The sequence below is a fragment of the Amblyomma maculatum genome, chromosome 1 (assembly GCF_055883805.1).
Source record: "Amblyomma maculatum isolate TAMU_Amacu chromosome 1, ASM5588380v1, whole genome shotgun sequence".
NCBI lineage: Eukaryota > Metazoa > Arthropoda > Arachnida > Ixodida > Ixodidae > Amblyomma > Amblyomma maculatum.
In genome coordinates this window covers 299,806,298-299,833,883 of record NC_139344.1, presented here as the reverse complement: position 1 = coordinate 299,833,883, position 27,586 = coordinate 299,806,298, and the positions used below count along the sequence as shown (strand labels likewise).

Sequence of the window (27,586 nt, the reverse complement as noted above, 5' to 3'; positions counted from 1 at the left end):
CTTTGTGCGCCTGACTTCAATAATACGGATGTGGTTTATAGAAATGGTAATCAACTCTGCAGGGAGTTGGTCGAAGCATTTTATATTGCTAAAGCCAAGGACAAGTGTGTGGCTAAGGCGTCGGTTAGCCTGCATTGTAAGGAATTTGATCTACTAGAAAAGTCGTTAGTTAGACCTTGACTTTGAATTGCTTTGAATTTTCGTCTTCATCTTCCTCCCATTGTCTTGCCAATCCACTGGTTGGGTTGCGCGCGAGCTTTTCGTTTTCTTCCGATCAATAAACATTCAGTTGATAGTCCAGCCTTGTCCTGTCCTCCTCTTTGCTGTGTCCCGTCTTTTGGCTGGTTAAGTATGAACCTATACCAACGTGCCCAGACGTCAACCTTGTTGAAGTCCAAGAGTGGTGAAGAACAAACTGGGCATAGGCAAAAATCAGATGTATGCGCTAAAGGACAAGGCAGGCAACGTCGCCACGAATACGGACAAGATAGTCAAAGTAGCCGAGGAGTTGTAATCAGATCTCTACAGTAGCCAAAGTGGTCAGGACCGTAATGAGATTGGTGGTAGGGAAAAACAGTCAGATGTTCCACCCGTGACGACGGACGAGGTCAAGAAAACATTAGAAACTATGAAAAGGGGGAAATCAGCTGGAGAGGATCAGATAACTACAGATTTGTTGAAGGACAGGGGGGGGGGGGATATGGTGCTAGAAAAATATCGTGCTAGAGAGTAAATGGAGACTACCTCTGTAATATGCGATTTGCTGATGACATTGCCTTGCTAAGTAACTCGGGGGATGAACTGCAAATAATGACCTAGACAGGAAAAATAGAAAGGCAGGCTTAAAAATGAATAAGAAGAAGACTAAGGTACTGTTCAATAGCCTCGGGAAGGAACAGCAGTTTACGTTAGGTAGCGAAGTACTGGAAGTAGTAGGCGAATATTTCTACTTAGGACAGGTAGTAACCGCAGATCCGGACCATGAAAAGGAATAAACAAGAAGAATAAGATTGGGATGGAGTGCATTTGGCAAGCACTCGCAGATTATGACTAGCAGCTTACCGGTTTCGCTCAAGAGGAAAGTATACAACAGTTGCATCTTACCTGTACTCACCTACGGGGCTGAAGCGTGGAGGCTAACCAAGAGAGTCCTACTTAAGTTGAGGACAACCCAGAGGGCTATGGAACGAAAAATGGTTGGGGTAACATTACCTGATAGGAAGCGTGCAGTGTTGGTCAGAGAAATAACTCAAGTTACTGACATTCTAGTGGAAATCAAGAAGAAGAAATGGGCATGGGCAGGACATGTAGTGCGAAGAGAGGGTAACCGATGGTCGCTTAAGGTAACAAACTGGATTCCAAGGGAAGGAGAGCGTAGCAGGGGGCGGCAGAAAGTTAGGTGGGCGGATGAGGTTAAGAAGTTCGCAGGAGTCAAGTGGATGCAGCTAGCACAGAACCAGCTTAATTGGAGAAATATGGGAGAGGCTTTCGCCCTGCAGTGGGTATAGTCAGGCTGATGATTATGGTGATGATGATGATGATGCAAGAAACAGAGGTACAAAAAGGAGCAAATACGCCTGCATCAATAGCATGATGGCCTACCTTTTCATCAGCAGCTGTAAATAACCTGTCACTGCCAGTCGGTGTTCGGATGGGGTTGTCAATGGCAGAGCTTAAAAGTAAGACCAATATCAATAATTTTTATTGCGGTCACGGCCGTAAATAATTCTAGCATAACACTCTATTACTGTAACTATACAACCATTTATTTATACATGTATTGTTCATTAAAGAACCATGCACATCTGATTAAGGATCTGTTTTCAGCTCCCAAACAATTTCCTATATAATGAGAATACATCGATCACTGCTTCGGTTTTAGCATTTCTACGATGGCTGTGACGTGCACTTCATGCATACGGTACGTGAGGCACAAGGAGCTATATGCCGAACAGGCGGACCTGACGTCCTGTCCCATTTCGCGAGAAAGTTCGCGCCGTGATCGAGCGCTTCGCGAGTGTTATATTTCGGACGATACGGTCGCCTCACACAGGCAATCACTATTTTGTGCAATGTGTCCCACGTTCGCATTGTTTTCTTTGCAGTCACATGAACGCCGTGCTCACACAGCTTGCGAGCCATTTTGCTTTTTTTCTTTATTTTCTTCCGGACGGGCGGATGGATGGATGGATGGATGAAAGGATGGATGGATGGATGAATGGATGAAGGGATGGATGGATGATGGATGGATGGATGAATGGATGGATGAATGGATGGATGAATGGATGGATGGATGGATGGATGAGTGGGTGGGTGGGTGGATGATGGATGGATAAGGCTGAACCCTTTGAATCGGGGGCCGGCGTCGCAGGCCGGCTAGCCATGAATAGTAATAGAATTTGTACCTATTCTTGCCTTGATTTCAGCCACCAATCAGCTAATCTTCGTTTTGTTATTTCTACGCTTTTAAAGTCTATTTTTACTTCATAATCCTTAAACCCCAATGCTTTGAATAAATCTGCCCAATTGCCTTTAACTATACCGCGGAGCCCTTTACAGGAAATTATTAGGTGTTCAGCCGTTTCCTCATCCTCCACGCATACACCGCACAGGGTGTTGATCTCTTGGTACTTGACTCCCAACGAAACATAAAAAGAGCTAATTGACATCTAGAATATGTCTAGGCCAAGAAATGGGCACTTCTAAAAGAAGTCTCATTTGAGACGTTCTGTAGACCCAAGAGCTACAAGCCTTCCTGTAGCTCCGGTTTAGCACTGCTAACGCTACGCTAGTAGAAGTCTTGAAAACTTCTCGCCTGGAAAATTTTTATACTTGTTCTAGACATTGCTTCTACCTGTAGCTCTGCTATAGCTATGCTAGTAGACTTCTTTAAACCCTCTTGGCTAGAACATTTCTATTCTTGTTTTAGATGTGTAATGATTTGCAGTTTCTGCTCATTGTCCTCAATTCTGCATGTGAGGTCAATTGCATGTGGTCAATTCTGCATGTGGTCTGTAATTTTTAAGGTCCTTAGAGTCCCCTTTCTTGTGAATGAGGATAATGTTTGCATTCTTCCATGGTTCCGGTACCGTCGATGACACCAGGCACTGCGTACCTGGTGTCGATGACACCAGGACTCCAAATGCAGAGTCCAAATTGGCATGCAAGCCATTAGTGAATGAGGTGAGCTGGGTGTCACATGAGATGTTTACGGAATCCATGCTGCGCAGCTACGAAAAGCCATGAAATACTTATCTTCAAGAAAATAACTGGATTTGTGAATATTATAATAATATGTTCCATAATTTCATATGCTCCAAATGCATAGTCCAAAATAGCGAGTCCAAATTGCTATGCAAGTCATTAGTGAATGAGTGAGCTGTGTGTCATATGAGAGATGTTTACGGAATCCATGCTGCACAGCTGTGAAAAACTTATCTTCAGGAAAAAAACTGCAGTTGTGAATATTATAATAGTTTTTTACATAATTTTGCATATTCCAAATGCAGAGTCCAAATTGGCATGCAAATCATTAGTGAATGCAATGAGCTGGGTGTCACAAGTGAGATGTTTACAGAATCCATGCTGCGCAGCTGTGAACAATTTATCTTCAAGAAAATACTACAGTTGTGGATATTATAATAATATGTTTCATAATTTTGCATGCTTCAAATGGAGAGTCCAAATTCGCTTAGTCGAAATTGGCATAGGATAGGATAGGAAATACATTAGTTTCTCTAGGAAGGTCTTGTTCTAGTAGCAGAAGTCCACCTTCCCTCTTCTCACAGGCTCGGTGCCCCTTTTCCAGGGCTCCGCTGAGCTTTCGCTGGGCGTGCTGGATTAGACCTAGTTGGCAATCCAAATCGCCGCCGGAGAGCTGGCTCTCCCACTGTTCCGCACTGGGGTCTTTACGAAAGCTATCGTTATTTCTACAGTGCCACGTGATGCGATATAACGAAGGCTTGCTACCGCACCATGGGCAGGTGTCCCGATATTGTGACGGGTAAATTTTGCTTAGGATATGCAGGTTAGGGAATGTTCCTGTCTTCAGTCTTCGCCAGCACACTGCCTCTTGTTGTTTTAGATCCCGATGAGGCGGCGGATAGCGGATCCGCAGCCCCTTATAGTAGTTCAGAATGTCTGAGTACGTAGGGCCGACTGGCTCGGGTAGACGTTCGATTGGGAGGAAGCTCGGCTCGTGTACCCTCGAGCTACCTGATCGGCGCGTTCGTTCCCCGCTATGTCGGTGTGTCCTGGCACCCAGTAGATGTTGTGTTTGACTTTTGATGGGGTCGCGCTCTGGAGGAGCCTGAGCGCGGTGCGACCTATGAAGAACCACGGTTATAGGACCTAATTGTTTCTGTGCGTGTGACGAGCTTATAATTGCTCCTCAGCTGCACGAAAATATATGACAATTCAGCTTTCCACTCTGAAATTGAGCTGTAAACTTGGGGCCGATAGGAACATCAAAAGTAGCACTGCAACCATCGGATGTTCGAGCCCATACAGTCGAATGCGCTTGTTTAGAAGTGTGACGAAGCTTATATGATACTTGCGCAGCCAGACAAAATGTGCATGGCCGCCTGCTTCAGTGTCCAATGCGGGCGCTTGTGCTGCCCGAGCAACGATCGAAACGTGTGTGGTACGGAAAGTTATAATTTGTTTATCGCTGGAGTAAAACAACATTTAACTCTATCAAAGTTTGCAGGAGTAAAATGGTCACTACTCATTTTTTTCGTGGAAGAGTGAAAAGTCATTTCACTCTTCCTCGGACATGGCAGGAGTTGGCGTGAGATCTGCAGGAGTAGACTGAGATCTGCAGGAGTAATTAGGCTGTTTGACTCTTGAAATTGGAGTTCCAGTCCTTAGAGTGCAGACGGTTTTGTCTTTTTTGTATCTGATTGCGAAAGTGTGAGCGCCTGAAAATAACGCAGGAGTTTTGTGCTCAAAGTGGAAGTTTATTAAACTTGGACAAAAGTGTTGGTTTCTGGCATGGTTGGTGGAACACTAGACCAGCTTTTCTCGAGAATGTACACTGGTTCACTGCGCCGAACATATACCTTGGTGTGCCACTCGGCAGCTATCGTGAAAGCGGGTCTGTATGGGCCAGCAAGGCGGATGAAATGAGAGACCTAGGTGATGGCGACTTGTCTATATTCGCGCGTGCTACAGTCCGCAATGTGTTTCTGGCTGCCAAAGTGACGCATACCGATGCATTCAGCTAAGACTGTGCCTAAATTGCAGCATATGACGTGCCCCATGAGTGAGTTTGACCTTTATGAATTCTTATTAGGATTGAAGATGACTTTAAGCGTTTGTGTTCTTTACGAGAATCAGGCAAAAGAAGAAAACTGCCCAATATAGTTGCCTTCGCATGGGAAACATAAATGTAACTGCATGAATATAATCTCAATGGTTTACAGATGAAATGGTTATGAAGTGAGAAAATGAAGCCATTCCTCCCGACAGTGTAAAATATTTGCCTGAACTACGGTACTATAAAGAATTTTACTGTCATCTCAACTTTTGTGATTCACCTCTGTTGAAATTGTTTACTTTCTAAAGCTTTGAGAAATAACAGCTGGGAAAAGTGGACTTGGAAACTGTAATGTCAGGCTAGCTTGACAAAATCCCTCTCTCGCAGAGTCAGGGAAGACGCTGGACAAAATGACTCAAAGTTCATAAATACGAGTTGGACAGATTTCTGTTGTCTCATTTTATAGAAATTACTAGTATGCAATGATGGTAGAAGAAGTTGCCCACGTCTTGAATGTTTGTATTTTTTACATCCGAAGTTAGTTTCAGCCTATTTTGATGCTTTTCTTATTGCCCCATATTGTTCTGTTTAAATACCCTTAATATGATCGTGTATCTAGTATGAGTATATGTCATATTCTGTTTTCTAGATACACCATGCATGATTTTGGGAAGAATCTGCGAGCAGCAAGCTGCAAGTTCAAAGTGTATTTTTACATTACATTTTAGCGCATTTATAACAATAAAGACCTTTTTAAAAGTACTAATTTTGGTGACTTCTTTAAAGATATTCTGCGAGTCAGGCTGCAGCTTGACAGCAGCAGCAGTGAAAGTCCTTGATTAAAAATAAAAAGGAGCAAATCCAAATGACAAAGAGAAGCAGTTGAACTTTGCTCTTGAGGCTCGATTTCAGAGCGGCACAAAGTTTAACTTAAATTTTGCTCAGCGTCTTACAACCTAGGCTGTAGGAAATTCTAAATAAATGTGTTTCATATTCACATAGTTTAAATGATATTGATGGATTCTTACAGCATTATATTTATGGCTTAAATATGCTTTATGTTGAATGATAAGATGTTTAACTGATGCTGTACTGTACAAAAATGTGCTTAATGTCATTGGACAGTGAAGTGAAAATATGTCAAGTTGTCATATTGACGCTTTAAATGTATTTCAAACTAACTCAACAACCGTCAATATGACGGCACATTGATAACTCAGTTGTATTCTTGGTTTACAAGCAGTACATCAAAGTGATTAACAACACCATCATATGAAAATGACAGCCAGCCATCATACTGACGGCCTAAGTGTATTATACAAAATAATGAAATGAACCGTCATTTGAAAATGACAATCAGCTGTCATATTTACAACTTAAGTACATTATATGAAAATGAGCAAATGCACCGTCATTTAGAAATGATGGTCAACTGTCATATTGATGGCTTAAATGTATTCTAGTTTGACAAGTAAACATCAAAATGACCAAAAGCACCGTCAGTTCAAATGACGGATAATGCTTGGAAATAGAGCTGCCAAAAATTTTCCGTCATTTTGACCGAATTTTTTTTAGTGTACTTCAACGCAAACCAGGAGCACAGAGGAGGTAGAAAGTAAGTTGCGATTCGGTGACAGAGGGGGGGGGGGGGGGCGGTGCACTGCCGCGCCTCCGCACCGTGTGCAGGTGACCCTAGCGACGCCACTGCGCGGTGTACTCAAAAACGTTCGAGGAACACCTGCGTCACTTGAACGACGTCCTAGAGAGGCGGATGTCCGCGGAATCACTTTCAACCCGGAAAAATGCACCGATCGCCACTACCCGAATAACACTATTGGGGTTCACGATCGACAAAGGCTGCGTTCTGCCGTGTGAGGTTAAGCTGGAAGCCTTGCTTAAATTTCCGTCGCCGACAGATTGAGCCAGTCTTAGATGTTTTCACGGATGGCGAACTTTTCTCGTCAGTTCATCCCGGATCGCGCAACGCTGTAGGCGCCTTTGACAAAGCTTTTGAAGAATGCCGAGCGTTGGAGTTGGGGTCCCGAGCAAGAGGCTGCATTGCGAAACCTCATTAAGGTGCTCTCGGACGCAGCTAATTGACTTAAACAGGGAGTTTGTGATTCAAACAGACCCAAGCGACCTGGGCTTAGGAGCAGTGTTGCTTCAGGAGCACGAGGGCGTTCTTCGTCCGGTAATATTTGCGAGCCGTTCGTTGACGCCGGCAGAGAGGAACTACTCGGTGACAGAGAAGGAATGTCTCGCGATAGTTTTTGCTCTGCGGAAGTTTGACTACTACGTCGACGGGGTGGCATTTGTGATCGAGAGCGATCACATGGCGCTCACCTGGCTGAGACGACTCAGCGAGCCGAGCGGCCGCCTGGCGCGTTGGGCCATGTTACTGCAACGTGACGACTTCACCGTGCGCTATAGGAAAAGGAAAAACAACGCCGTGACCGATGCACTCTCACGAGCGCCAGTTCAGAAAAAGGAAGGTCATGCGACCGACCATCCAACAGCGAGCGAGTGTGAGGGACAGACCTGAACCGTAGCCCATGCAAGGAACACGGACCAACCGTTGATCCCGGGCGAGAGCGTGAACCACGTGGACTACGCGAGTTCCATGGGGATCGTGTTCTGCAGAAGGGAGCTACATAAGGCTCAGCAGAAAGATCCATTTGGTCGAAAGGTGTTCGAACGCTCGCATCAGGAAGTTCACTACGAAGTGGGCGACCTGGTGCTTCGGCGCCAACATTTCCTTAGCGATTCTAGAAAAGAGTTTCCGGCCTCGTTTGCGCCGAAATGGATCGGGCCGCTGCACGTGCGAGAAAAGATTTCTTCGCTCGTTTACAGGCTCGAAGACTTGTGGTCAGCCACCACACACACGAGGTGCGCGGTGGCTGAGCAGCGTGCGATGAGGCGCAATGGGTCATTGAGCCACAGGTGCGCAGAAGAAGCGCTTGCTCAATTGGGAGTTTCCAGGTGGCGTTTGAGCCCTCAGTGACAGCTTTCTGTTCTTTTTTATAAAGAACTTCAGCTGTTATTCACGCTGCATACGTTCGTCCCGCATGCACGTGTGCGAAAAGAAAACAAGGGAAAGCAGAGGTTCGGAATGTGGTGACGTCAGTCCCGTTCATATGTTTGCTTGCGACCTCTCCTTTCCCAAGTGTTTGTGTAGTTAATATCCTTTCCCCAGTCCTTGATTGGCGAGAAGATTGTCTTATTGCTTATTGGTTGCTGTCCAGATGACAGATGGTCTAAAAGTAAGCGCTCTGGATTAAACCAGGGCTCTTTTCGTCCGACCAACGGGTCAGTCATGTAAATAGTTCTCTAATTGCTTGTGTCTGCTTGTTTTATTTATATGTAAATAAATAGTTAATCCTTCTGTTTTGCCATCAAGTAACGTGATTGTTGCGAGTCTGAATCTTCAAGTTATCAAGAGCATCGTTATCATCAAGTGTTTCCTCCCCTGACCACCTGAAGGGGAAACTCGACTGCTGGAGAAAATTCCCGTTGTGCCGGCGTCTACGTTCGGGAGGCTTCCTAAGGAGAGGAGGATGTGGGGATGCACGTCCCACTGTCCTTTCTAACCAGCGACGAGCGCGGCCGAGTCACGAGACGGCACGCGCTCGCCAGGAGAGGGTGGGGGAGAAGGCACTAAGCGTTTCCCTCGCTCCCTATACAATGCTACGACACCAAAGTATCGCGCTGGTAACCTAGGGAAGGGTTAACATTCCAAACGCGAGGAGGAATGGATTCCTTCTTTCGTCTGGTCCCGAGAAGCAACCGATTACTTCTCGGCATGCAATACCGAGAGGGATAAAACCGCGGTACCCGCAAGGGTGAAACCTCTTTTGCCTCGCCTGCACCCGGAGACCCTGGACGGATAACTTTGACCTTCCCTACCGGCCGACGACTACGACGACCCGGTGAGCCACCCGAACTCTTATGTTACCGGATAGAACATTCTTCCGCAGTGCGTGTTTTTGCCTTGCGTTAGGGTTAATAAATCGTTACATAGCGTGCTCAGTTCATTGCCTATTTCGTCCGGACCTGCCGTGGCTGTGACTTTGCGCCACGGGTTGGGGACACGTGTCGCGTACGAGTAACGCCTGCGTGCAGTTGCACGGGAGCTCGCCTACCCCGCAGGCTGCGCGTAGTTGTGACCCCATAATATCTTCAGGTATTTGTGAAACAACGCATACTCTATATATACAGAAAAGATGTAATGTATATTAATGTGGTTTCATGCTTACTTAGCGCGCAGGCATGTTCCGATGTGGTCATTCTGGTTGAGCTTCACGATCCGCCCAATAGATCTTTCCTGGCTTGCGTCACTACGTTTCGGAGGAGAGGCAAAGGGGGCGCCCGCCCCTTGGTGGGCAAAACATTCCCCTGCTGGTGGCATGGTGCGGAGGATTTGGTCTCGTCTGGTGACAACGTTCTGGGTTTTTCGCAACGCGGTCAAGATTCCGCGTGGTGTGATGCGATATTCGATCGCAGATGACCAACTACATGTTTCTTCCGTTCTATACGCGATGCGAATGTATTTTTCAGCTGTGCAAAGAGCCAAGCGACAAACGTCGTGCGCCAGCAGGCCCCTACATTGTTCTCGATCGTAAGCATATTTTTCGGCTATACAAGTGCGTTCGCGTAATTCTGGGAAAAAGAACAAGCACTTATTAGTTTGCTTTAACGCCCTTCCGAACGAATCGTGCTGAATGCTGCCCTATCGCGCTCTACAAGGCCCGAGCGGCACGCGATCGATTGCAGCGCTTTTAGAGATTCTTGCTCGGCCTTAAATTTATTCCAGTTCAGTAGGCCATGTTGAAGGAGCTAGCTCTCTCACCAACCGGCTCCCAAGTTCATGCCAGCGGCATGATTGCAGAAGTACAATAGCATCCCTTGACGGAATTGTTATATAGCTCGTTCAAAAGCTATCGTGTCCCAAGCGAAAATTGTTTTTACTGAAATCATTTAAGCGCCCTTATGAATATTTGGGTGAAGAGAGGATAGCCGATGGTCGCTTAGGGTAACAAACTAGATTCCAAGGGAAGGAAAGCCAGCTTTGAATGTCATTTGAGAGAGCATGCTATTGGACAGAAGGCGATGCCCGGGCGCGCCAAACGGGACGCTGGAACCGTCCGGCTGAACGAAAGTCAGAAAAACGACCGTACAACACCCCTTGCGGAACCGGTCAAAAAGCGAACGTACAGCGGCCTTTATAACCTACCCGCATCGTTTACATTCGCACTCCTGATGAAGGTCAGCTTTTGGTCGAAACATCGAGTAAATAAAATGTTTCTTTAAATGAAGCGTACACTTCGCTCTCTCTCTCTCTCTCTCTCTCTCTATATATATATATATATATATATATATATATATATATATTGTAACGAATTAAATAGTTTTAATACAGGTGAACGTCGAATGAAGGACAGATGCACACTGCTCAGAAACCCGGATCAGTCTGCGCGCTCCTCGCTTCCTCTGCTTCTTCTGCTTCTTCTGCTTCTGCTGCTTCTCAGTGCGCCGCTACGCGGCGTAACCATTCCCCCCGGGCAAACGATTCCCGTCCTCGAGAAAATTAGGCAGATCGAAGATGGCAGCGCTTCAGGAGAGTCACGTGAACAACTTGTGCCTTGCGGGATCGGCGGTTATCCGTCGTGGCTTTGGCGATGACGTAATTCACGTCATTCAGTCGGTCAAACACTACGAAGGGGCCATCGTACTTGCAGAAAAACTTCTCATATAATCCTCGGTTGCGAATAGGCGTCCAAAGCCAGACGTAGTTTCCAGGGGAGTAAGCAACGCCACGATGATGCAGATCGTAGTGTTCTTTTGAGCGGCTTTGAGGAGCTAGTGTGCGTAAGCGGGCTATACGACGGGCTTCTTCGGCACGGCATAGTATCTGGGAAACAGACGCAACGTCGCTGGGAGAAAATGGGAAGATGGTGTCTAGGAAAACGTGGGGAGTTCTTGCATAGAGTAAACAGAAATTAGAATAGCCGGTATACTTCATGATTTGCAATGTAATAAGCGTACGTCACATACGGTAGCACTGCATCCCAGTTGCGATGGTCAGACGAGACGTACATGGACAGCATGGTTGTCAAGGTGCGGTTGGTGCGCTCGGTGAGACGATTGGTCTGCGGATGGTACGCTGTCGAGTGTCGGTAGTGTGAACCACAAAGTCGGAGCATTTCTTCCACGACATCAACAGTGATTTGGCGACCACGATCAGTTATAATAACACGGAGTGGTAATGTCATCGTGCATGGCATGCAAAACGTGTGCACGGAGACTTTTTGGGACGACCAAAAGGAGGGCAGCACCGTCAACTGAGTAGTTCTTGAACAAAACACCGTCGTCGATAGTAAACTGCGTTGACTCTGCTCTTCCTCCTGCCTCTTGTATAAGAGGCTGTAGTGACCGGTCGTTGCGTTGTTCTTGCCTAAAGGTCGCCATAATAGGAAACGTAGACGCGATTGAGGCTAAACACCCGTCGAAGCCGTCTTCATCGTTAACAGAAGTCGGCAATGGGTGCCATTACAAGCAGTCTGCATCACTGTGATGTCGTCCACTCTTGTACGCGACACCAAAGTTGTATTCTTGTAGGTGTAATTCCCAGTGCGCCAGACGACCAGATGGATCGCGAAGTCCGATGAGCCAGCATAGTGAATGGTGGTCAGTAGTTATGGTGAAGTAGCGTCCATATAGGTATGGTCGGAACTTGTGCACAGCGAACACAACTGCGAGGCACTTCAATTCGGTAACTGTGTAGTTCCGTTCACATTTTGTCAACGTGCGGCTGGCATATGCAACAACGTGCTCAGCCCCACTATGCAGCTGCACAAGCACCGCCCCAAGATCGACGCCGCTGGTGTCAGTGTGAACCTCTGTCACAGCAGAAGGGTCGAAGTGGCGCAGCAGTGGTGCTGAAGTTAGAGAAGACTTTGGCAGATTGAAAGAGGATTCGCACTCTGGGTTCCAAACAAATTGCGAATCCTTGTGCAGTAGAGAAGTAAGAGGGTGGGCAAGTTGCGCAAAACCAGCAATGAAGCGACGAAAATAAGAAGAGAGGCCAAGAAACCTCCGAAGACTTTTCAGGGTGCGTGGAGCCAGGTATTCTGTGACGCAGCAGGGGGTGCTAAGAATACATGGCTCCGCTGGACAGGCCACGATTGGAAACTGACCCTGGCAAAGTTTAACGCTAGAACCCTAGCTAGTGAAGCTAGTTTAGCAGTGCTCTTACAGGAACTAGAAGGTATGAAATGGGATGTCATAGGGCTTAGTGAGGTTAGGAGGTCGAATGAGGCATATTGTACTGAAGGATGGGCATGTACTGTGTTATCGAGGTTTACCAGAGAAGCGACAACTAGGAGTAGGTTTCCTTGTCAATAAGTATATAGCGGGTAATATAGATGAATTCTATAGTATTAATAAGAAGGTGGCAGGCATCGTTATTAGGCTTAATAAGCGATATAAACTGAAGGTTGTACAAGTCTATGCACCTACATGAAGTTATGAAGACCAGGCCGTTGAAAGCTTCTACGTAGATGTAGAATCGGCAATGCGAAAAGTAAAGACGCAGTATACTGTACTAATGGGCGACTTCAACGCCAAGGTAGGGAAAACTATGGAAGGTAGAGTGACTATGGCATTGGTTCTAGGAATATCAGGGGGGAGTTACTAGTTGAGTTTGCAAAGCGCAATAACTTAAGAATCATGAATACCTTCTTCAGCAAACGGAAGAACCGGAAATGGACATGGAAAAGTCCTAACGGGGAGACTAAAAATGAAATTTACTTCATAATGTGTTCAACCCCCGCCATTGTGCAAGATGTTGAGGTAATCGGGAAAGTGCGATGCAGTGACCACTAGATGGCGAGGTCCCGAATTAGCCTAAATCTGAAGAAGGAGCGCAACAGATTAGTAAGAAAGAAACCCATCAACGAATTAGCGGTGAGGGGGAGGGCAGAAGAGTTCAGGATCTCGCTACAGAATAGGTTTTCAGCTCTAACTGAGGATGGCGACATTACCCTAGAGGCAAGGAACAATAATTTCAGAGATATCGTTATTGAATGTGCAGTAGAAGTAGGCGGTAGGATAGTTAGAGAGGATACCGGTAAGCTGTCTAAGGAGACGAAAGAGTTGATTAAGAAACGCCAGAGTATGAAAGCTTCCAATCCAACACACCAGATTGAATTGGCCGAGATATCAAAGCTAATCAATAAGCGCAAGGTGGCCGATATAAGGAAGTATAACATGAAGAAAATTAAGCATGCTGTAAAGGACGGGGGAAGCCTTAAAGCGGTAAAGAAGAAATTGGGCATAGGCAAAAACCAGATGTATGCGATAAGGGACAAGGCGGGCAACGTCCTCACGAATATGGATAAGATAGTCAAAGTAGCCGAGGAGTTCTATACAAATCTTTACAGTAGCCAAAGTAGTCAGGACCGTAATGAGATTGGCAGTAGGGAAAAACATTCAGACGTTCCACCAGTGACGAAGGACGAGGTCAAGAAAGCATTAAAACTATGAAAAGGGGGAAATCAGCTGGAGAGGATCAGATAACTACGTATTTGCTGAAGGACGGGGGGGATATCGTGTTAGAAAAACTGGCCACCTTGTATACGCAGTGCCTAGTGTCATCGACGGTACCGGAACCATGGAAGAATGCAAACATTATCCTCATTCATAAGAAAGGGGACTCTAAGGACCTTAAAAATTACAGACCAAATAGCTTACTGTCTGTTACGTATAAGGTATTTACTGAGGCAATCGCTAATAGAATCAGGACAACCTTAGACTTCAATCAAGCAAAGAATCAAGCAGGGTTTCGGAAACGGTACTCTACTATCGATCATATCCATACCATCAATCAGGTGATAGAAAAATGCTCGGAATATAACCAGCCCTTATATATCGCATTCATTGATTACGAAAAAGCATTTGACTCAGTTGAAACCTCGGCGGTGATGCAGGCATTGCGAAATCAGGGGGTAGACGAGCCGTACCTGAAAGTGCTGGAAGATATAGTGGCTGCAAAGCAACCATAGTTCTGCATAAAGAAAGTAACAAAATTCCCATAAAGAAAGGTGTTAAGCAAGAAGACACAATCTCCCCAGTACTATTCTCAGCTTGCTTAGAGGAAGTATTCAAAGACTTCGAATGGGAGCAGTTAGGAATAAGGGTAGATGGAGAATACCTCAGTATTCTGCGATTTGCTGATGACATTGTCTTGCTAAGCAACTTGGGGGATGAACTGCAAATAATGATTGGTGACCGAGACAGGAAAAGTAGAAAGGTAGGCTTGAAAATCAATATGCAGAAGACTAAGGTAATGTTCAACAGCCTCGGAAGGGAGCAGCAGTTTACATTAGGTAGCGAAGTACTGGCAGTAGTAGGCGAATATGTCTACTTAGGACTGGTAGTAACCGCAGATCCGGACCATGAAAAGGAAATAACAAGAAGAATAAGATTGGGATGGAGCGCATTTGGCAAGCACTCACAGATTATGACTAGCAGCTTACCGGTATCGCTAATGAGGAAAGTATATAACAGTTGCATCTTACCTGTACTCACCTATGGGGTGAAACGTGGAGGCTTACCAAGAGAGTTCTACTTAAGTTGAGGACAACCCAGAGGGCTATGGAACGAAGAATGGTAGGGGTAACATTAAGAGATAGGAAGCGTGCAGAGTGGGTCAGAGAAATAACTCAGGTTACCGAGATTCTAGTGGAAATTAAGAAAAAGAAATGGGCATGGGCAGGACATGTAGTGCAAGAGAGGATAACCGATGGTCGCTTAGGGTAACAAACTGGATTCCAAGGGTAGGAAAGCGTAGCAGGGGGCGGCAGAAAGTTAGGTGGGCGGATGAGGTTAAGAAGTTCGCAGGGGTGAAGTGGATGCAGCTAGCACAGAACCGGGTTAAGTGGAGAAATATGGGAGATGCCTTCGCCCTGCAGTGGGTATAGTTAAGCTGATGATGATGATGATGAGGAGGAGGAAGTTTTTAAGTCGCGTACTGCAGCAATCTTCTGCGGATCCGGCCGGATACCATCCTCGTTGACAACGAACCCAAGAACTAAAGTTTGTCGCTCTCCAAAATGGCACTTCATCGAATTCAAAATGAGGCCCGATTTGCCAATGCATTCAAGAACTTTATGGAGCCTCTCATTGTGCTCTTAGAAGGTCTTTCCAAAAATGATAACGTCATCAAGGTAACACATGCATATTTCCCATTTGAAGCCACAAAGGATAGTGTCCATAAATCACTCGAACGTCGCGAGAGCGTTGCATGATCCTAAGGACATTACAATAAATTCGTATAAACCATCTGGCGGATGGTTTATCTGGTGGATGGATTGACTTCTGGTGGATGGATGGAGTTCTGGTGGGTGGATGGACTTCTTACAAAAGAAGTCTTCTCACGGTCGGATGGATGTAGAGGAATTTTCCAATAGCCAGATCGCAAATCAACAGAGGAGAAATATGACGCCGAATGCATACAATCGACAGCGTCATCAATGCGAGGTAACGGGTATATCTTTCTTTGTTACCGCATTCAAACGATGGTAGTCTACACAAAATCGCCAAGAATTGTCTTTTTTTTCGCACTAGGTTTACAGGTGCGGCCCATGGACTGGAAGATTCTCGGATGATTCCTTTCTGCAGCATCTCGTCCATCTGTTCTTGAATTATCTTGGGCTCTGCCGGGAAGACTCTGTAAGGTTTTTGACGAACAGGGGGTGCGTTTCCTCTGTTAATGTTATGCTGTAGCCGAGAAGCTGGGAAATGGCTACCCGATCCGTTTGAGGCGAAGTCTAATACGTGTTCATGAGTTGTCAAAATGTCTGGCAGAATACGACGTTGACTAGATGGGAGCGATTTGTTGACCATGCCCTCAAAAGCAGCACAATATTCAGACTTGTCTTTCGCGGCTCTTCTGCAATCGCAAATAATTCCAATGGTATGAGTCACACAATTCTCAAATCTCGCGAGTGTCAAACCAGAAGGAAGACGAACAGGCTCTTCTGATACGTTCACAACCCAGAGGTATGCGCGACCATCCTCCGCCTTCACGACAGAGTGTGGCACCAAATATTTTTTTTCGCTTCATTCGAGACATCTGGCTCGACGACTATTGAATGTTTACCGATGAAGGATTCAGATGAGTTCACGGTGAGAAACGTCGCCATCATCGCAGGCAGCAGCACATCTTCCTTCAGGGCGAGAACTCTTTGATGAATCTGAGACATGTTATCTACTAATGCGGGGAAAATGTTCGGCTGCTAACAAATTTCACCGGCACTAAAGTATAAAGTCGCACCACACTCGCGCAAAAAGTCAACACGTCCAAGATCACGTCATGCGTGGCCCGTCTCAATACAGCGAATTCTGTCCTATAGCACTCATTACCAATTACAACTGAAACTGAACACAGGCCAACCGGAACTAAAGTTTCACCCCCAACTCCACGAAACGTAATGTTTTTATCCCACACAAACATAACTTTCTGTCGAAGGCGGTTCTTAAATGAAAGGCTCATAACTGACACAGCGGCACCAGTGTCAACCAAAGCATCCGTTTTAACATTGTCTACACGCACTGACACTTTGTTTTTTCACATGACGATAGGTAGAGGTATGCGTGAAATTGACCGTCCGGCAACCTTACCTTCATCGGTCGCACCACCTAGTTTCCCAGTGGTGGAGAAACAAAGCGGCGACGTGGGGATGGCGAACGGGGTTGTCGCTGCGGCGGGGGAGTGATGCTGCGATCGGACACAGGGGAGTCATTCCGTGCGTGGCGTTGAGGGGAAGGGGACCGATAGAAGGTAGCGGGAGGTTGCTGCTCCCACTGGGCACCCTTCGTGAAGCACGGTGCTTGTTGGACATGGGGTCGGGTAATTTGACGACGCAAGCAAAAGCGGAAGATGTGTCCGCTGCCCCCACGACCATAACATACGGGTGGTTGGCGGCTCTGGTAGTTCACTTCAGGATCCCTTGGAGGCAGCGATGGGGGGACAGAAGCGTGACGAGGAGCACCACGAGGCACTTCATCCGGATGGGATGGACGCTGCAGGAAATAAGGGTGCGACGTTGGTAGCAGGCTCCGCTCCACGCCGTTGTAAGATGGTTCACTGTTATTTTGTGCAGCCCATGGCGTGCGCTGTTCTCATGATGATACGGACCTCGATGTCGGGTGGTAAGATACATCGAAATTTATACGTTGCCGCTCAATATCCAGCTCCTCGCGTATAAGCCTCCTGACCATAGAAGCAATGTCTTCAGCCTCCGGAATGTCGATACTGGATACAGTTGTCACATTAGAAAGACGGCCAAATTTGGGGGCTATCCGATGTGCATTTAACGCCTCAAATGCCCGGCACTGTTTGATGACATCTGTTACTGTGGTAAGGGTGTCCCGCAAAATAAGGAAGTTGTACACATCCTCAGCAATCCCCTTGAAAAGGTGCCCTACCTTGTCCTCTTCTGACATCTGCGGGTTTACAATGCGACAAAGTTTCAATATTTCCTCAATGTAACGTGTGCATGTCTCACCGGGCAGCTGGGCTCTCTGGGAAAGCTGACGCTCAGCGCGTTCCTTCTTCGCAAGGGTATCCCCAAAGGACTTCGTAATTTCTTCAACGAATCGGTCCCAGGTCGTCAGGATTTCTTCATGGTTATCAAACCAAGTCAGAGCCGTGCCAGCGAGGAAGAAAACAACATTGTACAGACGTGCGATCAGGTTCCAGCGGTTGTACTTGCTGCGTCTTTCGTAATGTCGGAGCCATTCTTCAACGTCATCTTCGGGCTCACCGTGGAACGTACGCGACACTTGCTCGTGGAGAAAGTTCGTCGTGTCTTCAAGAGTCTGAGTCTGGGTTCATGAGTCTGGGTCGGAGGGTGGTTGCCATTGAATGGTACTGTTGAGAAGATAACGGTGGCAAACCTGCTACACGACGGCTGCGACGAGGTACTGGCGGATCCAGAACGTTTGTACCCAGTGCCTAGCACCAATGTGATGGATGAAATGGTTTTAATACAGATGAACGTCGAATCAAGGACGGACGCACACGGCTCAGAAACCCGGATCAGTCTGCGCGCCTCGCTTCCTCTGCTTCTCAGTAAGCCGCTACGCGGCGCAACAATATATATATATATATATATATATATATATATATATATATATATATATATATATATATATATATATATATATATATATATATATATATATATGTGTGTGTGTGTGTGTGTGTGTGTGTGTGTGTGTGTGTGTGTGTGTGTGTGTGTGTGTAGCATAAGTAAATAGACGTACTCGGTTGCTAGAGGTTATACACAAGTGAAAAATTGCTTCATACTGTTTCCAAGTTTAGTTGGAGTCGACGTTTCGGCAGGGCTCTTGCCGAAACGTCGACTCCAATCAACTTGGAAACAGTATGAAGCAATTTTTCACTTGTGTGTGTGTGTATATATATATATATATATATATATATATATATATATATATATATATATATATATATATATATATATATATATGAAAAAGTAAGGACCGTGGAACACTAACTTGCGGTACGCCTGATGTGACATAAGTAAGCGATGATTAAACGTTGTTGACATTTTGGCGAAGAGAGAAGAAGTTGCGTTGCCACGATAACATGAGTGAATTTAACCGGCAATTTAAAATTTCGTATTCATAAGCTCAACCCCACAGGAAATCTTTAGTTTAGTTTGGTGATGACAGATTTCATTCCAGCGGAATCAAATATAATGGGGTTCATTGCGTTATAGTTATGTGAATGGGCCGTAAACTGATTGCTTGGCGAGTTCTGTGAACACGAGTCAATGAAGGCGTTATCGAGCAGTGAGGCAGATTGCTGCCGAACCACCAGATGTAGATTTCAAAGGTATATTTTCTGTTTTTTTGCTTTTTAAATGTGTTCCAGAAACTTTAGTGGTTAGTTTTCTAGCCTGTTTGGAAAAAAATGAAAACATGGCAATTCTTAGTGCCGATGTGTAACATGAGAACGCGGCTTTGTACGCTGACTAATGGACAGGGTTTTTATTGCAATTAGCAGCAAGAAACGGTCGTTTCTTTTTGTTTGTGAGTCTATTCAGAGGCCTCATGTACCATGGGGCATTATGGTTATGAAAAACACGGCAAATGGGGATATAGTTTTTGATCAACTAAGCAACTGAATCTTTAAAGAGGGCCCAGTTTTCGCGCACTGTCCCTAGATAAAATGCTGGGATGTAAGTTTCAATAAATAACGCCAATTCTTTGTTGATGCTCATGAAGTTACTTTTGCTCTAATGTCTAATGAATTTTAACCGGTTACGTGATGATGAAAGCGGGAAGAGTAGGTTATATTGCAAGACATCATGACCGCTCAACTGAGGCAAAAGTGTTACGGCCGATACAGTCGCTGGCGATGAAGATAAAATAAGATCTAAGAAGGATGACGAGGGATCTGTAGCAGGTGATATTACAATTTGGGAGGGGCCAAAGTCTGCGCAGGTGTTGATAAAGAGATTTGACTCGCTAGAAGAAGCAGAAGGGCACGCGTTGGACCAAGAAATGTTAGGAAAGTTAAAATCTCCCATCAATAGTACCGGCGTGGACGGAAACCGTTATCTATTTCAGTGTGTCATGCAAGTGTCGCCGAAAGTTACTCGGCATGAACACCTATAATGATATTTTAATGCACTGCAAGGCACACTGATTCAATGGCGGCGCTAACGGGAACACAAAGCACCCATTGCGTTAGTACCATCATTGCGGCATTTCTTATTGCAGTGAAACTGCTCATAGCCAAGTTTCTCTAAGTGCATCGGCATCGGTTATTCATCTCTCTTTGGTGCAATACTACGAATGTTCGTGAAAATAATGGAAAGCGTAGTTTTAAGGATCGCGGACGACGTTTTCAGCATTATCGCTTGTTGAGAAGCCAATTTCATAAACCATGTTTTCGTCTGCGTTGAAGCGATAGCACTTGCTGTCAATGGCTAGTTTATTGTGACGGAGCTTAAAACTTGCATCAAGTGCTTTGCTATGCTCGATAAGTTTTTTTTTCCTAGCGTGGCAGGTTACCGGACTAAAGCGTGGCAGGTTACCGGACTAAAGTCCCCACTTATTTACATATCTGTATCTTTGAGCATAGATTGTTTAAAAAAAAAATGAGATCCTAGGTATATAGAAGTTAATGAAATTGAACGATAATTATCAATTGAATGCTTATTCGGTTTGATGTATTGGAATAACCTTGGCGATCTTCCATTCAGCTGGCAGCCGTTTGTGCACGGATAAGGGCGCCAAGGAAATAGATTCTACAAGAAGTGGCAACAAAGGAAAGGGGATTTTTCAATGTTGTTCGTCGACAACAATAAGACCAGGCGCTTTCTCCCCTTCCGGCAAGAAAATGCTGACACGGTGCCTTATGATATAAGTTTGAAAAAAAGAAACAAAAGGTCGTGGGCATGACAGAAACAGCTACTGGCACACGCTCTGGGAGTGTTGCGAGTGCACGCACCAACGTTACATTTCTAACAAGTGGCACTCTTCTACACCCTGATTCCGCAATATTTGCACAGTTGCAGAGGCTTCAACTAGGTGTACGGAGGCTACTTATTGGGCGTTGTTAATTGATGAACTATGAGTATACTTTACGCACTTTTCTATCACCTCATTGGTGGCTGTTTTTGACCACATCTGAGTATTCTTTCAGCTGAAGAAACGCGGACACCAAGCCTGTTTCCAAATATGCCTTGAATACGCTTTCAATGAAGTCATCGTCTGTCTCGTTGTCTTTCTCAGTTACGTCTAAACTAGCATTGCTATTTCTTGGGTGCTTCCAAGCGTCCGATACCTTTTTCCTCCTTGCTTACACTGGCGTCAATTCCCTGGAAACAGTCCAGTGTTAGGTTCAGTGTCACTGCAAAGCATTAACAAAAACAGGGCTAACTCCCGCATAGCCAGGACGGGTATATAGGCACTATTTGGGCACGCCACCTGGATAAGACATAGTTGTAGTAGATGCTTTCTAAAACAGGAGTATTTAAAGTAATAAAATCAGGCATTGTGCGAGATCAACTTACATGCGTTGCGCGCCCAGGCAGCCGGCCACAGGAGAAGCAGCAAGAGGAAGCCCATGGCGGGCTGCATCGGAGCGGCTGCGTTGTCCCGAGGCTTTCTGTTCGCCATTCGACACGCCGCTTCCTGGCGCAGGCGCGGCGCTCGGCCAGAAGCGACCACTACAGAATGGCATTTCTCTCTCCTCCATACTCAGACAGCTGCTGAGGAGCGCCACTGCGCGGAGATATGTCAACCACTGCAAGCTCAGTTCGAAATATGCACGCGGAGGATGACATAAGCCTTCATTCACGATTCAAGAAAAGCGTAGTTTTTTCATTCTCATTTGTGACGTTGACAAATGCAGTGCATGGTTCCCCTGCAGACCCGAAGAGACTGCATGTTCCGAAACTGCATATTCGGCCACACGTTGTAGTCTTTCAAGTGACCCAAAGTCTTTACTAGCCGTAAAGGCTATGGGTCCAACCAATTGTTCGTGTACAGTTTTTTAGAGCAAATAAAGAAAATAAAGGCGAAAAAAAAGGTGCTTCACGGATGTAAGCGCACCCGCTATCAGCGCATCGAATCCGAGCACTAGACAACAGATGATTACCAACACCAACTACAAAACATATTTAAAAATGCCTGCATGATATTCAAGACACGCAAGGATGACACCAAATGAGAAAGGCCAGGCGCACTTTGTTATAAGTTGCAAAAACAAAAACACAGCAGACAGGCTTAATATGACAGGGATAAAAGGCAAGCAATGACCACTGACATTTCTTTTTTTGTTATCTAATTGAGGGCTTGCAGGCTGGGAGATGAGACATGTGAAACAAGCTCATTAGAAAATTTTGTGTAGCGCAAACAATTCTTTTTTTAAAATGGCACCTTTCGCGCCTTCGCTTTGGTGACATCAAATATCATCTGTTCGGAAGGCAGATTGTGCAGAAGGTCCGATTCAATGAACATGATAGTAATCGAGTTCAAGTCGTCGTCCAGAAGGTTTGAAAGCAAACGATTTTTCACAGCCACCTATTTGGAAAACGATCGCTCGCTCTCACAGTTTTTCAATGGTATGCTTAGACACATTTGCGAAACTATGAAACGTTTGGAAATAAATCAATAAGTTTTCTTTTGAGCAGCAACATCATAATTCCCCGGGAAGTCGTGTGTTGGTACCCAGAGCTCTGAATAAAGTTCACAAACCGGCTACGTGAGCACGCACGACCGGCTATGCGAGCACGCAAAAAAAAATAAAAAAAACTAAGTATAAAGAGAAAACATTGAATCTTGTGCGGCATGTTTCCGCTTCTGTCAGCACGTCCATAGCTTCCTTTATACTCTCTGTGCCTGTCAACGCGCCGCACGAAAAATACAGCGGCGTCATCGGGTAAAGTTGTTCGGCGCTGCGCTCCCATCGCTGAGGGCGCCACTGACGTAGGTGTCCCAAGGACGGTCACAAGGACGAAGAAATAAAGAGCGTTAAGCAACAGGTGAAGAACACAGAAGGTTAAAAATTGGATAAATTCGATGGAAAAGAAACAGAGTGTGGAATTATACCGAAACTGGAAAAGGTAGATCAGGAAGGAAGCTTTGTTTGATAACTGAAGAGGCAGTGCCCTACTTTTTGAAGCTAAATCAGGGTGCCTTAGAACACGCAGCTACAAAACAAAAATTTAACAATGAAGATGACGCAGGTGCTGTATGTGGAAACTCCAGTGAAACAATTGGCCATGTTATACTCGAATGTAATGGTATCCATCCGGAAGTCGATGCAGGCGCAGTCACTCTTCCTGAAGCTCTGGGATTTTGAGATACCAGTGGCCGGGTGACTAAACCGGTGGTGGAAGCTAGCAAAAAACGACTGGAAGATTGGTGGCTTAAAAGCAGAAAAGTGACATAATGTTAATAATGTAGAAACAAATATTCAATAAATAGAATGATGGTATAGTTAACCAAAACAATAATGAAGATATAGGGAGAAAAATGAGCGTGATAGCTACTGCTACCACCTCGTTGCAGAAGGGAAGCTCCTAAATTCCACCCATCCATCCATCTGGGCGCATGGGTACGAACGTCGGCGCGAGGGCGGGAGCGCTGTTATTCGCTCTCGGGATAACTGTCTCTAAGCAAGAATTGTGCATATTGAGCAGATTTAGTTGTAAGGCCGACATCTTCTAAGCATAACAAGTAATCATGATACTTGTTAGGCAGTGACACCAACGCTGTGAAATTTTATGTGAGGCAGTTTCAAGAAATTGCGCATGGCTCGAAAAACTGCATGACTGCTGCACTAGCGCCAGTGGTAATAAAAAAATTACAATGCTAGTTGACGCTGCGGTAAAACAAAATTTAAGAAAGGCACCAACATTTATTTACACATTTCACAACAGAAATTGTCCTACAAGAGAACCAGAAGTGATGTAATAATTGTTGCCACAAGTAAGGAAAAATGTTCACGGTGACTGCTGTCACTAATAGGGCACTTCAGAAGCTAGCTTGATTTGCAGATGATTAGAACAACTGCATCGCAGTTTGCCATTGAGATCTGTAAGGAGAACGATTTCTGTATCAGCTGTTACGTTCAATGATTCAGCGCGTCTTACAAACATTTTTTTAACTTGAAAAACAAGGAAGACAAATATACACTTTGCCTCTTTCTGTTTCGCTCACTCCAAAGTAACCGTCACATTACGTAAAGCTTGTGTTTTTATTTTATCACACAACTGTGCAGTTAGCGAAACAAAATATTCTGTAAAAAATGTAAAATACCACACAGACGAGCTAACCAGGGAGGAAGTTAGCACCATAGACCAGGAAATACTCATGCATATTTAATATTTTTATTACATTACTGACTTGTAATAAACACGTTTTCTGGTGCTGTCATTATTTTTCACAGACCTCAATGCGTTGAGTACGTGTTTTGCGGTTTCTGATGCAAGAGAGGGACACAGCGATCGATTTGACAAGGGAAACTAATATAGGCTTTGCATCATTCGGTTTAACTCACTTTAAAGTAGTCATCTTCACAATAGGCAAAGCGTGTGTGTCTATTTTATCACAAAACTTTGTAATTAGCGTATCTGCGAAAAACAAAACTGCGCGGGAGCACGTCCAACACACTACGCAAGGAAGCAGTGAGCATTTCAGTCCAGAAAGCACACGTGCACATCTAACATAGCTATTGCAGTATTGACGCTTATTAAATACAGTTTTTGGTGCAGTCACTATTTTTCACAAGCCTCAAATCAGATGAACACTACGCAACGATCGCCGGAAGGATAAAGCAAAGCTGGCACTTACGAGTTGATGCAATGCTGTATGCCTGCAGCAACCGAAGGCCGATTAAAGTAGAAGCATGACCTTGCATACTGCGGAACAGTCCGTGAAATAGCGAGAAAGCGGCAGCGCGTGGCTATCCGGACTGGTTTGCGACACGGCGCACCCGGCACTCGCCTGGTGAGGGCGACCCTACGTCGCTGTCGCCATCTCTCGGCAGCCAGCGGGGTAACTTGTCAACGGAGGAGGAGCGACGGCCATGGACCGCGGAGCTGCCAGGCACAGAGAGTGTAAAGGAGGCTATGGCACGTGTAGGGCACGGTTTGTGGACGATAAGGCTTCAGTCAGGAGCGCCAATGTAAAATTTCGGCTCATAGTTGAGGCCTACTTTAAAAAGCTATCAGATCGCTGTGCGAGTGACGCTTCTCTGGAGATTTATGATTATTCGCGTGTTTTTTTTGTGCATTGTTGTTATCATAATTGAATAGCGGTATAGTGATGCGTGTTGCTAGAGGTGGCCGGCATCCTTGTGCATGCGCATAGTTGTTTTTATAGTCACTATGTCACACTACCACGAACAATTGGTAGTAGCGCTTGTCTTTAATCTCACGTGTCTCTTGCCTTCGTCGAAGTGTTGGCGCTAACTTCTAAATTATGCAGTACCAACTATACCCGTTTCACTTTGTCAACAAGACGGTACTTGACAGCCTTTGCATTTAGCTCGACAAATTTATCATAAATGGCTTTTGACAGATATGATGGTATGACCTTTTCTCTTGTTTACTGGCGTTTCATGTGCTCTTCCAGAAAGGATCAAAGTGGATATTGGCTTCAAGCACTCCAATATAATTGCCATTTTTCGGAGAGTCAAAAACTTCCTCACTGCTCGTGAACACTGAACTGCGCTCAGCTAAAGGTTAAACTATTACAACATGCTTTAGCACCTCTGTCCAGTAAGCGGTCTGAGTGACGAGATGCTTGACGAGCTCCTTATCAATTGTGTTCCTCTAGTTAGAACGGGCTAGTCATGTTGCCACGCAGTTGCGATGTTCAACACCATTTTCATGCAGGCAAACCTTCTCCCCAAAAAAGAGAATACTCATACGTGGTGAAAGCACTCGGACTGCTCTGAATCGAAACACATTAAACAGTAAACGGAGCCTTTGGATGTCGAATACTCATATCTTTCCTCATTTTCAGGACGTATAGCAATAGTGATTTTTGTATTCTCTTTTTGAAGAAAGAAATTGTTTCTTGCCTCGAAAATACAATGAGCCTTTCTCAATGCACTCACCCTTAAGCTGTCAGTAATCAGACACTTAGTTCGCTTTGATTTCTGGGGTTTTAGGTGCCAAAGTAACTCAAGCTATAAGATACGCCATAGTGGAGGGCTACGGAGTAATTTCGACCACTTGGAGATCTTTATCGTGCACTGACATCGCACAGCACACCTTGTTTTTCGCCTCCATCGAAAAGCGGTCGCCACGGCCGGTATTCGATCCCGCATCCTTGGGCACAAAATTCGAACGCCTTAACCACTACTCCACCGTGGCGGGGTCATAGTTGGGTCACTTTGGAAAATATCTTGCTGCTGTCTGTACTTGCTAGTTGTGTCGCAACAAGAAGCCAGCTGATCTCGAAACACGCTTTGCGGTTAAGCTGACGATGATCCGAACTGCAAGTGGACAAGCCAGTCAGCTTTTGGAGCAGGAAGTTTTGACGCAGCAGAAATGTGGGGCACGCCGTTGCAGGGTCGAGTGTTAGGAAACTATGGTTAGATGAGGTCGAGACTTGCTATGGAAGCTGCATTCAATAGATCCCTTTTGCGCTCTTCTAAGCCTTTGTTTTAGACGCAGCACTTTACAGTTGCGACCAGACATTAACTTTTTACTTCATGAGTGAGCTGAAAAGCTGGCTAATCCTCCTCACAAAACAATCATCATAGCTCTGCTTGCACCTGTTAGACATCACGCGTCAAGTTCTCAAACTGACAGTTTCTTCTCAAGAGGGAAGCAGTAATGAACCGCAAGCCAAAACGCCGGATCAGGCTCCCGGGTCAAATGTGAATGCCTCAAATTCGGCCCACACTCTGTGTCGTAAAGTCAGAGCAAACGTAAAACTGACTCTGCCCTCTTTAACTTGGACAGTGTAAATAACTATTTCCTTATAGTTAACACTCGAAAAGAATCCCCGAATTTTGTTTTAAAATGCGGTGTGCGCAGGGACATTCAAACACAATTGGTCCACTGAACTAAGCGTCACGCCCTTTAACTTGTACACTGTTGCAAAAACTGTTTCAAAGAAAGTATTGGTTGGTGTGTAGAGTTGAACGTCCTAAAGCAACTCAGGCTATGAGAGACGCCGTAGTGGAGGACTCCGGAAATTTCGGCCACCTGGGGTTCTTTAACGTGCACTGACAACGCACAGCACACGGGCGTCTTGCTTTTCACCTCCATCGAAAAGCTGCCGCCGAGGCCGAGATGCGATCCCACGTCCTGGGGAACAGTAGTCGAGCGCCGTAACCACTGCGCCACCCCGGCGGGGATTCAAAGAAAGTACTACCAGAGCACAGTTCTCTTTTCAAGATACGTACTCAGATTTCAATTTTTTTTTTTTTTTTTTTTTTTTTGCTGCCAAATTCAGTTTCCTCGTCCTTCATTTCCCGTGGACATTACCAAAAGTCAGAAGCAGACGCGAAATGCTTCGTTGTCTCGCCTTGATCTGCTCAAAGCGCGCTCTCTCGGAGCGACGACGTAACTCGAATGTTGCGAGGATCAACTCAATGCCATTCGGAATGAGTTTGTTGCAATCTGCTGTTATGTAATGTTAATAATGTTGCGGTTTTGTACCGCTATCTTGTACCTGCTTCTTCCTTCTATCTTTTTGTTTTGCTCTTGCGTCCTGATATTGTGGTTAATTTTTTCTTGTGTATGTTACCACGCATTTATTCGTGTTGTTTTT

The 27,586-nt window shown here is 45.4% G+C and overlaps 1 protein-coding gene across 1 annotated transcript; it reads right to left on the bottom strand.

Annotated features, from left to right (window-relative positions):
* Positions 1-17,437: 17,437 nt before the first annotated feature.
* On the bottom strand, positions 17,438-21,418 carry LOC146206900 (uncharacterized). The gene is made up of 3 exons (XM_084575880.1): positions 21,364-21,418; positions 21,154-21,200; positions 17,438-18,142 (listed from the first exon to the last, which is right to left on the bottom strand). Exons 1-3 carry the CDS (start codon positions 21,416-21,418, stop codon positions 17,438-17,440), a joined length of 807 nt encoding a protein of 268 aa, XP_084432006.1.
* Between the last annotated feature and the right edge of the window lie 6,168 nt (positions 21,419-27,586).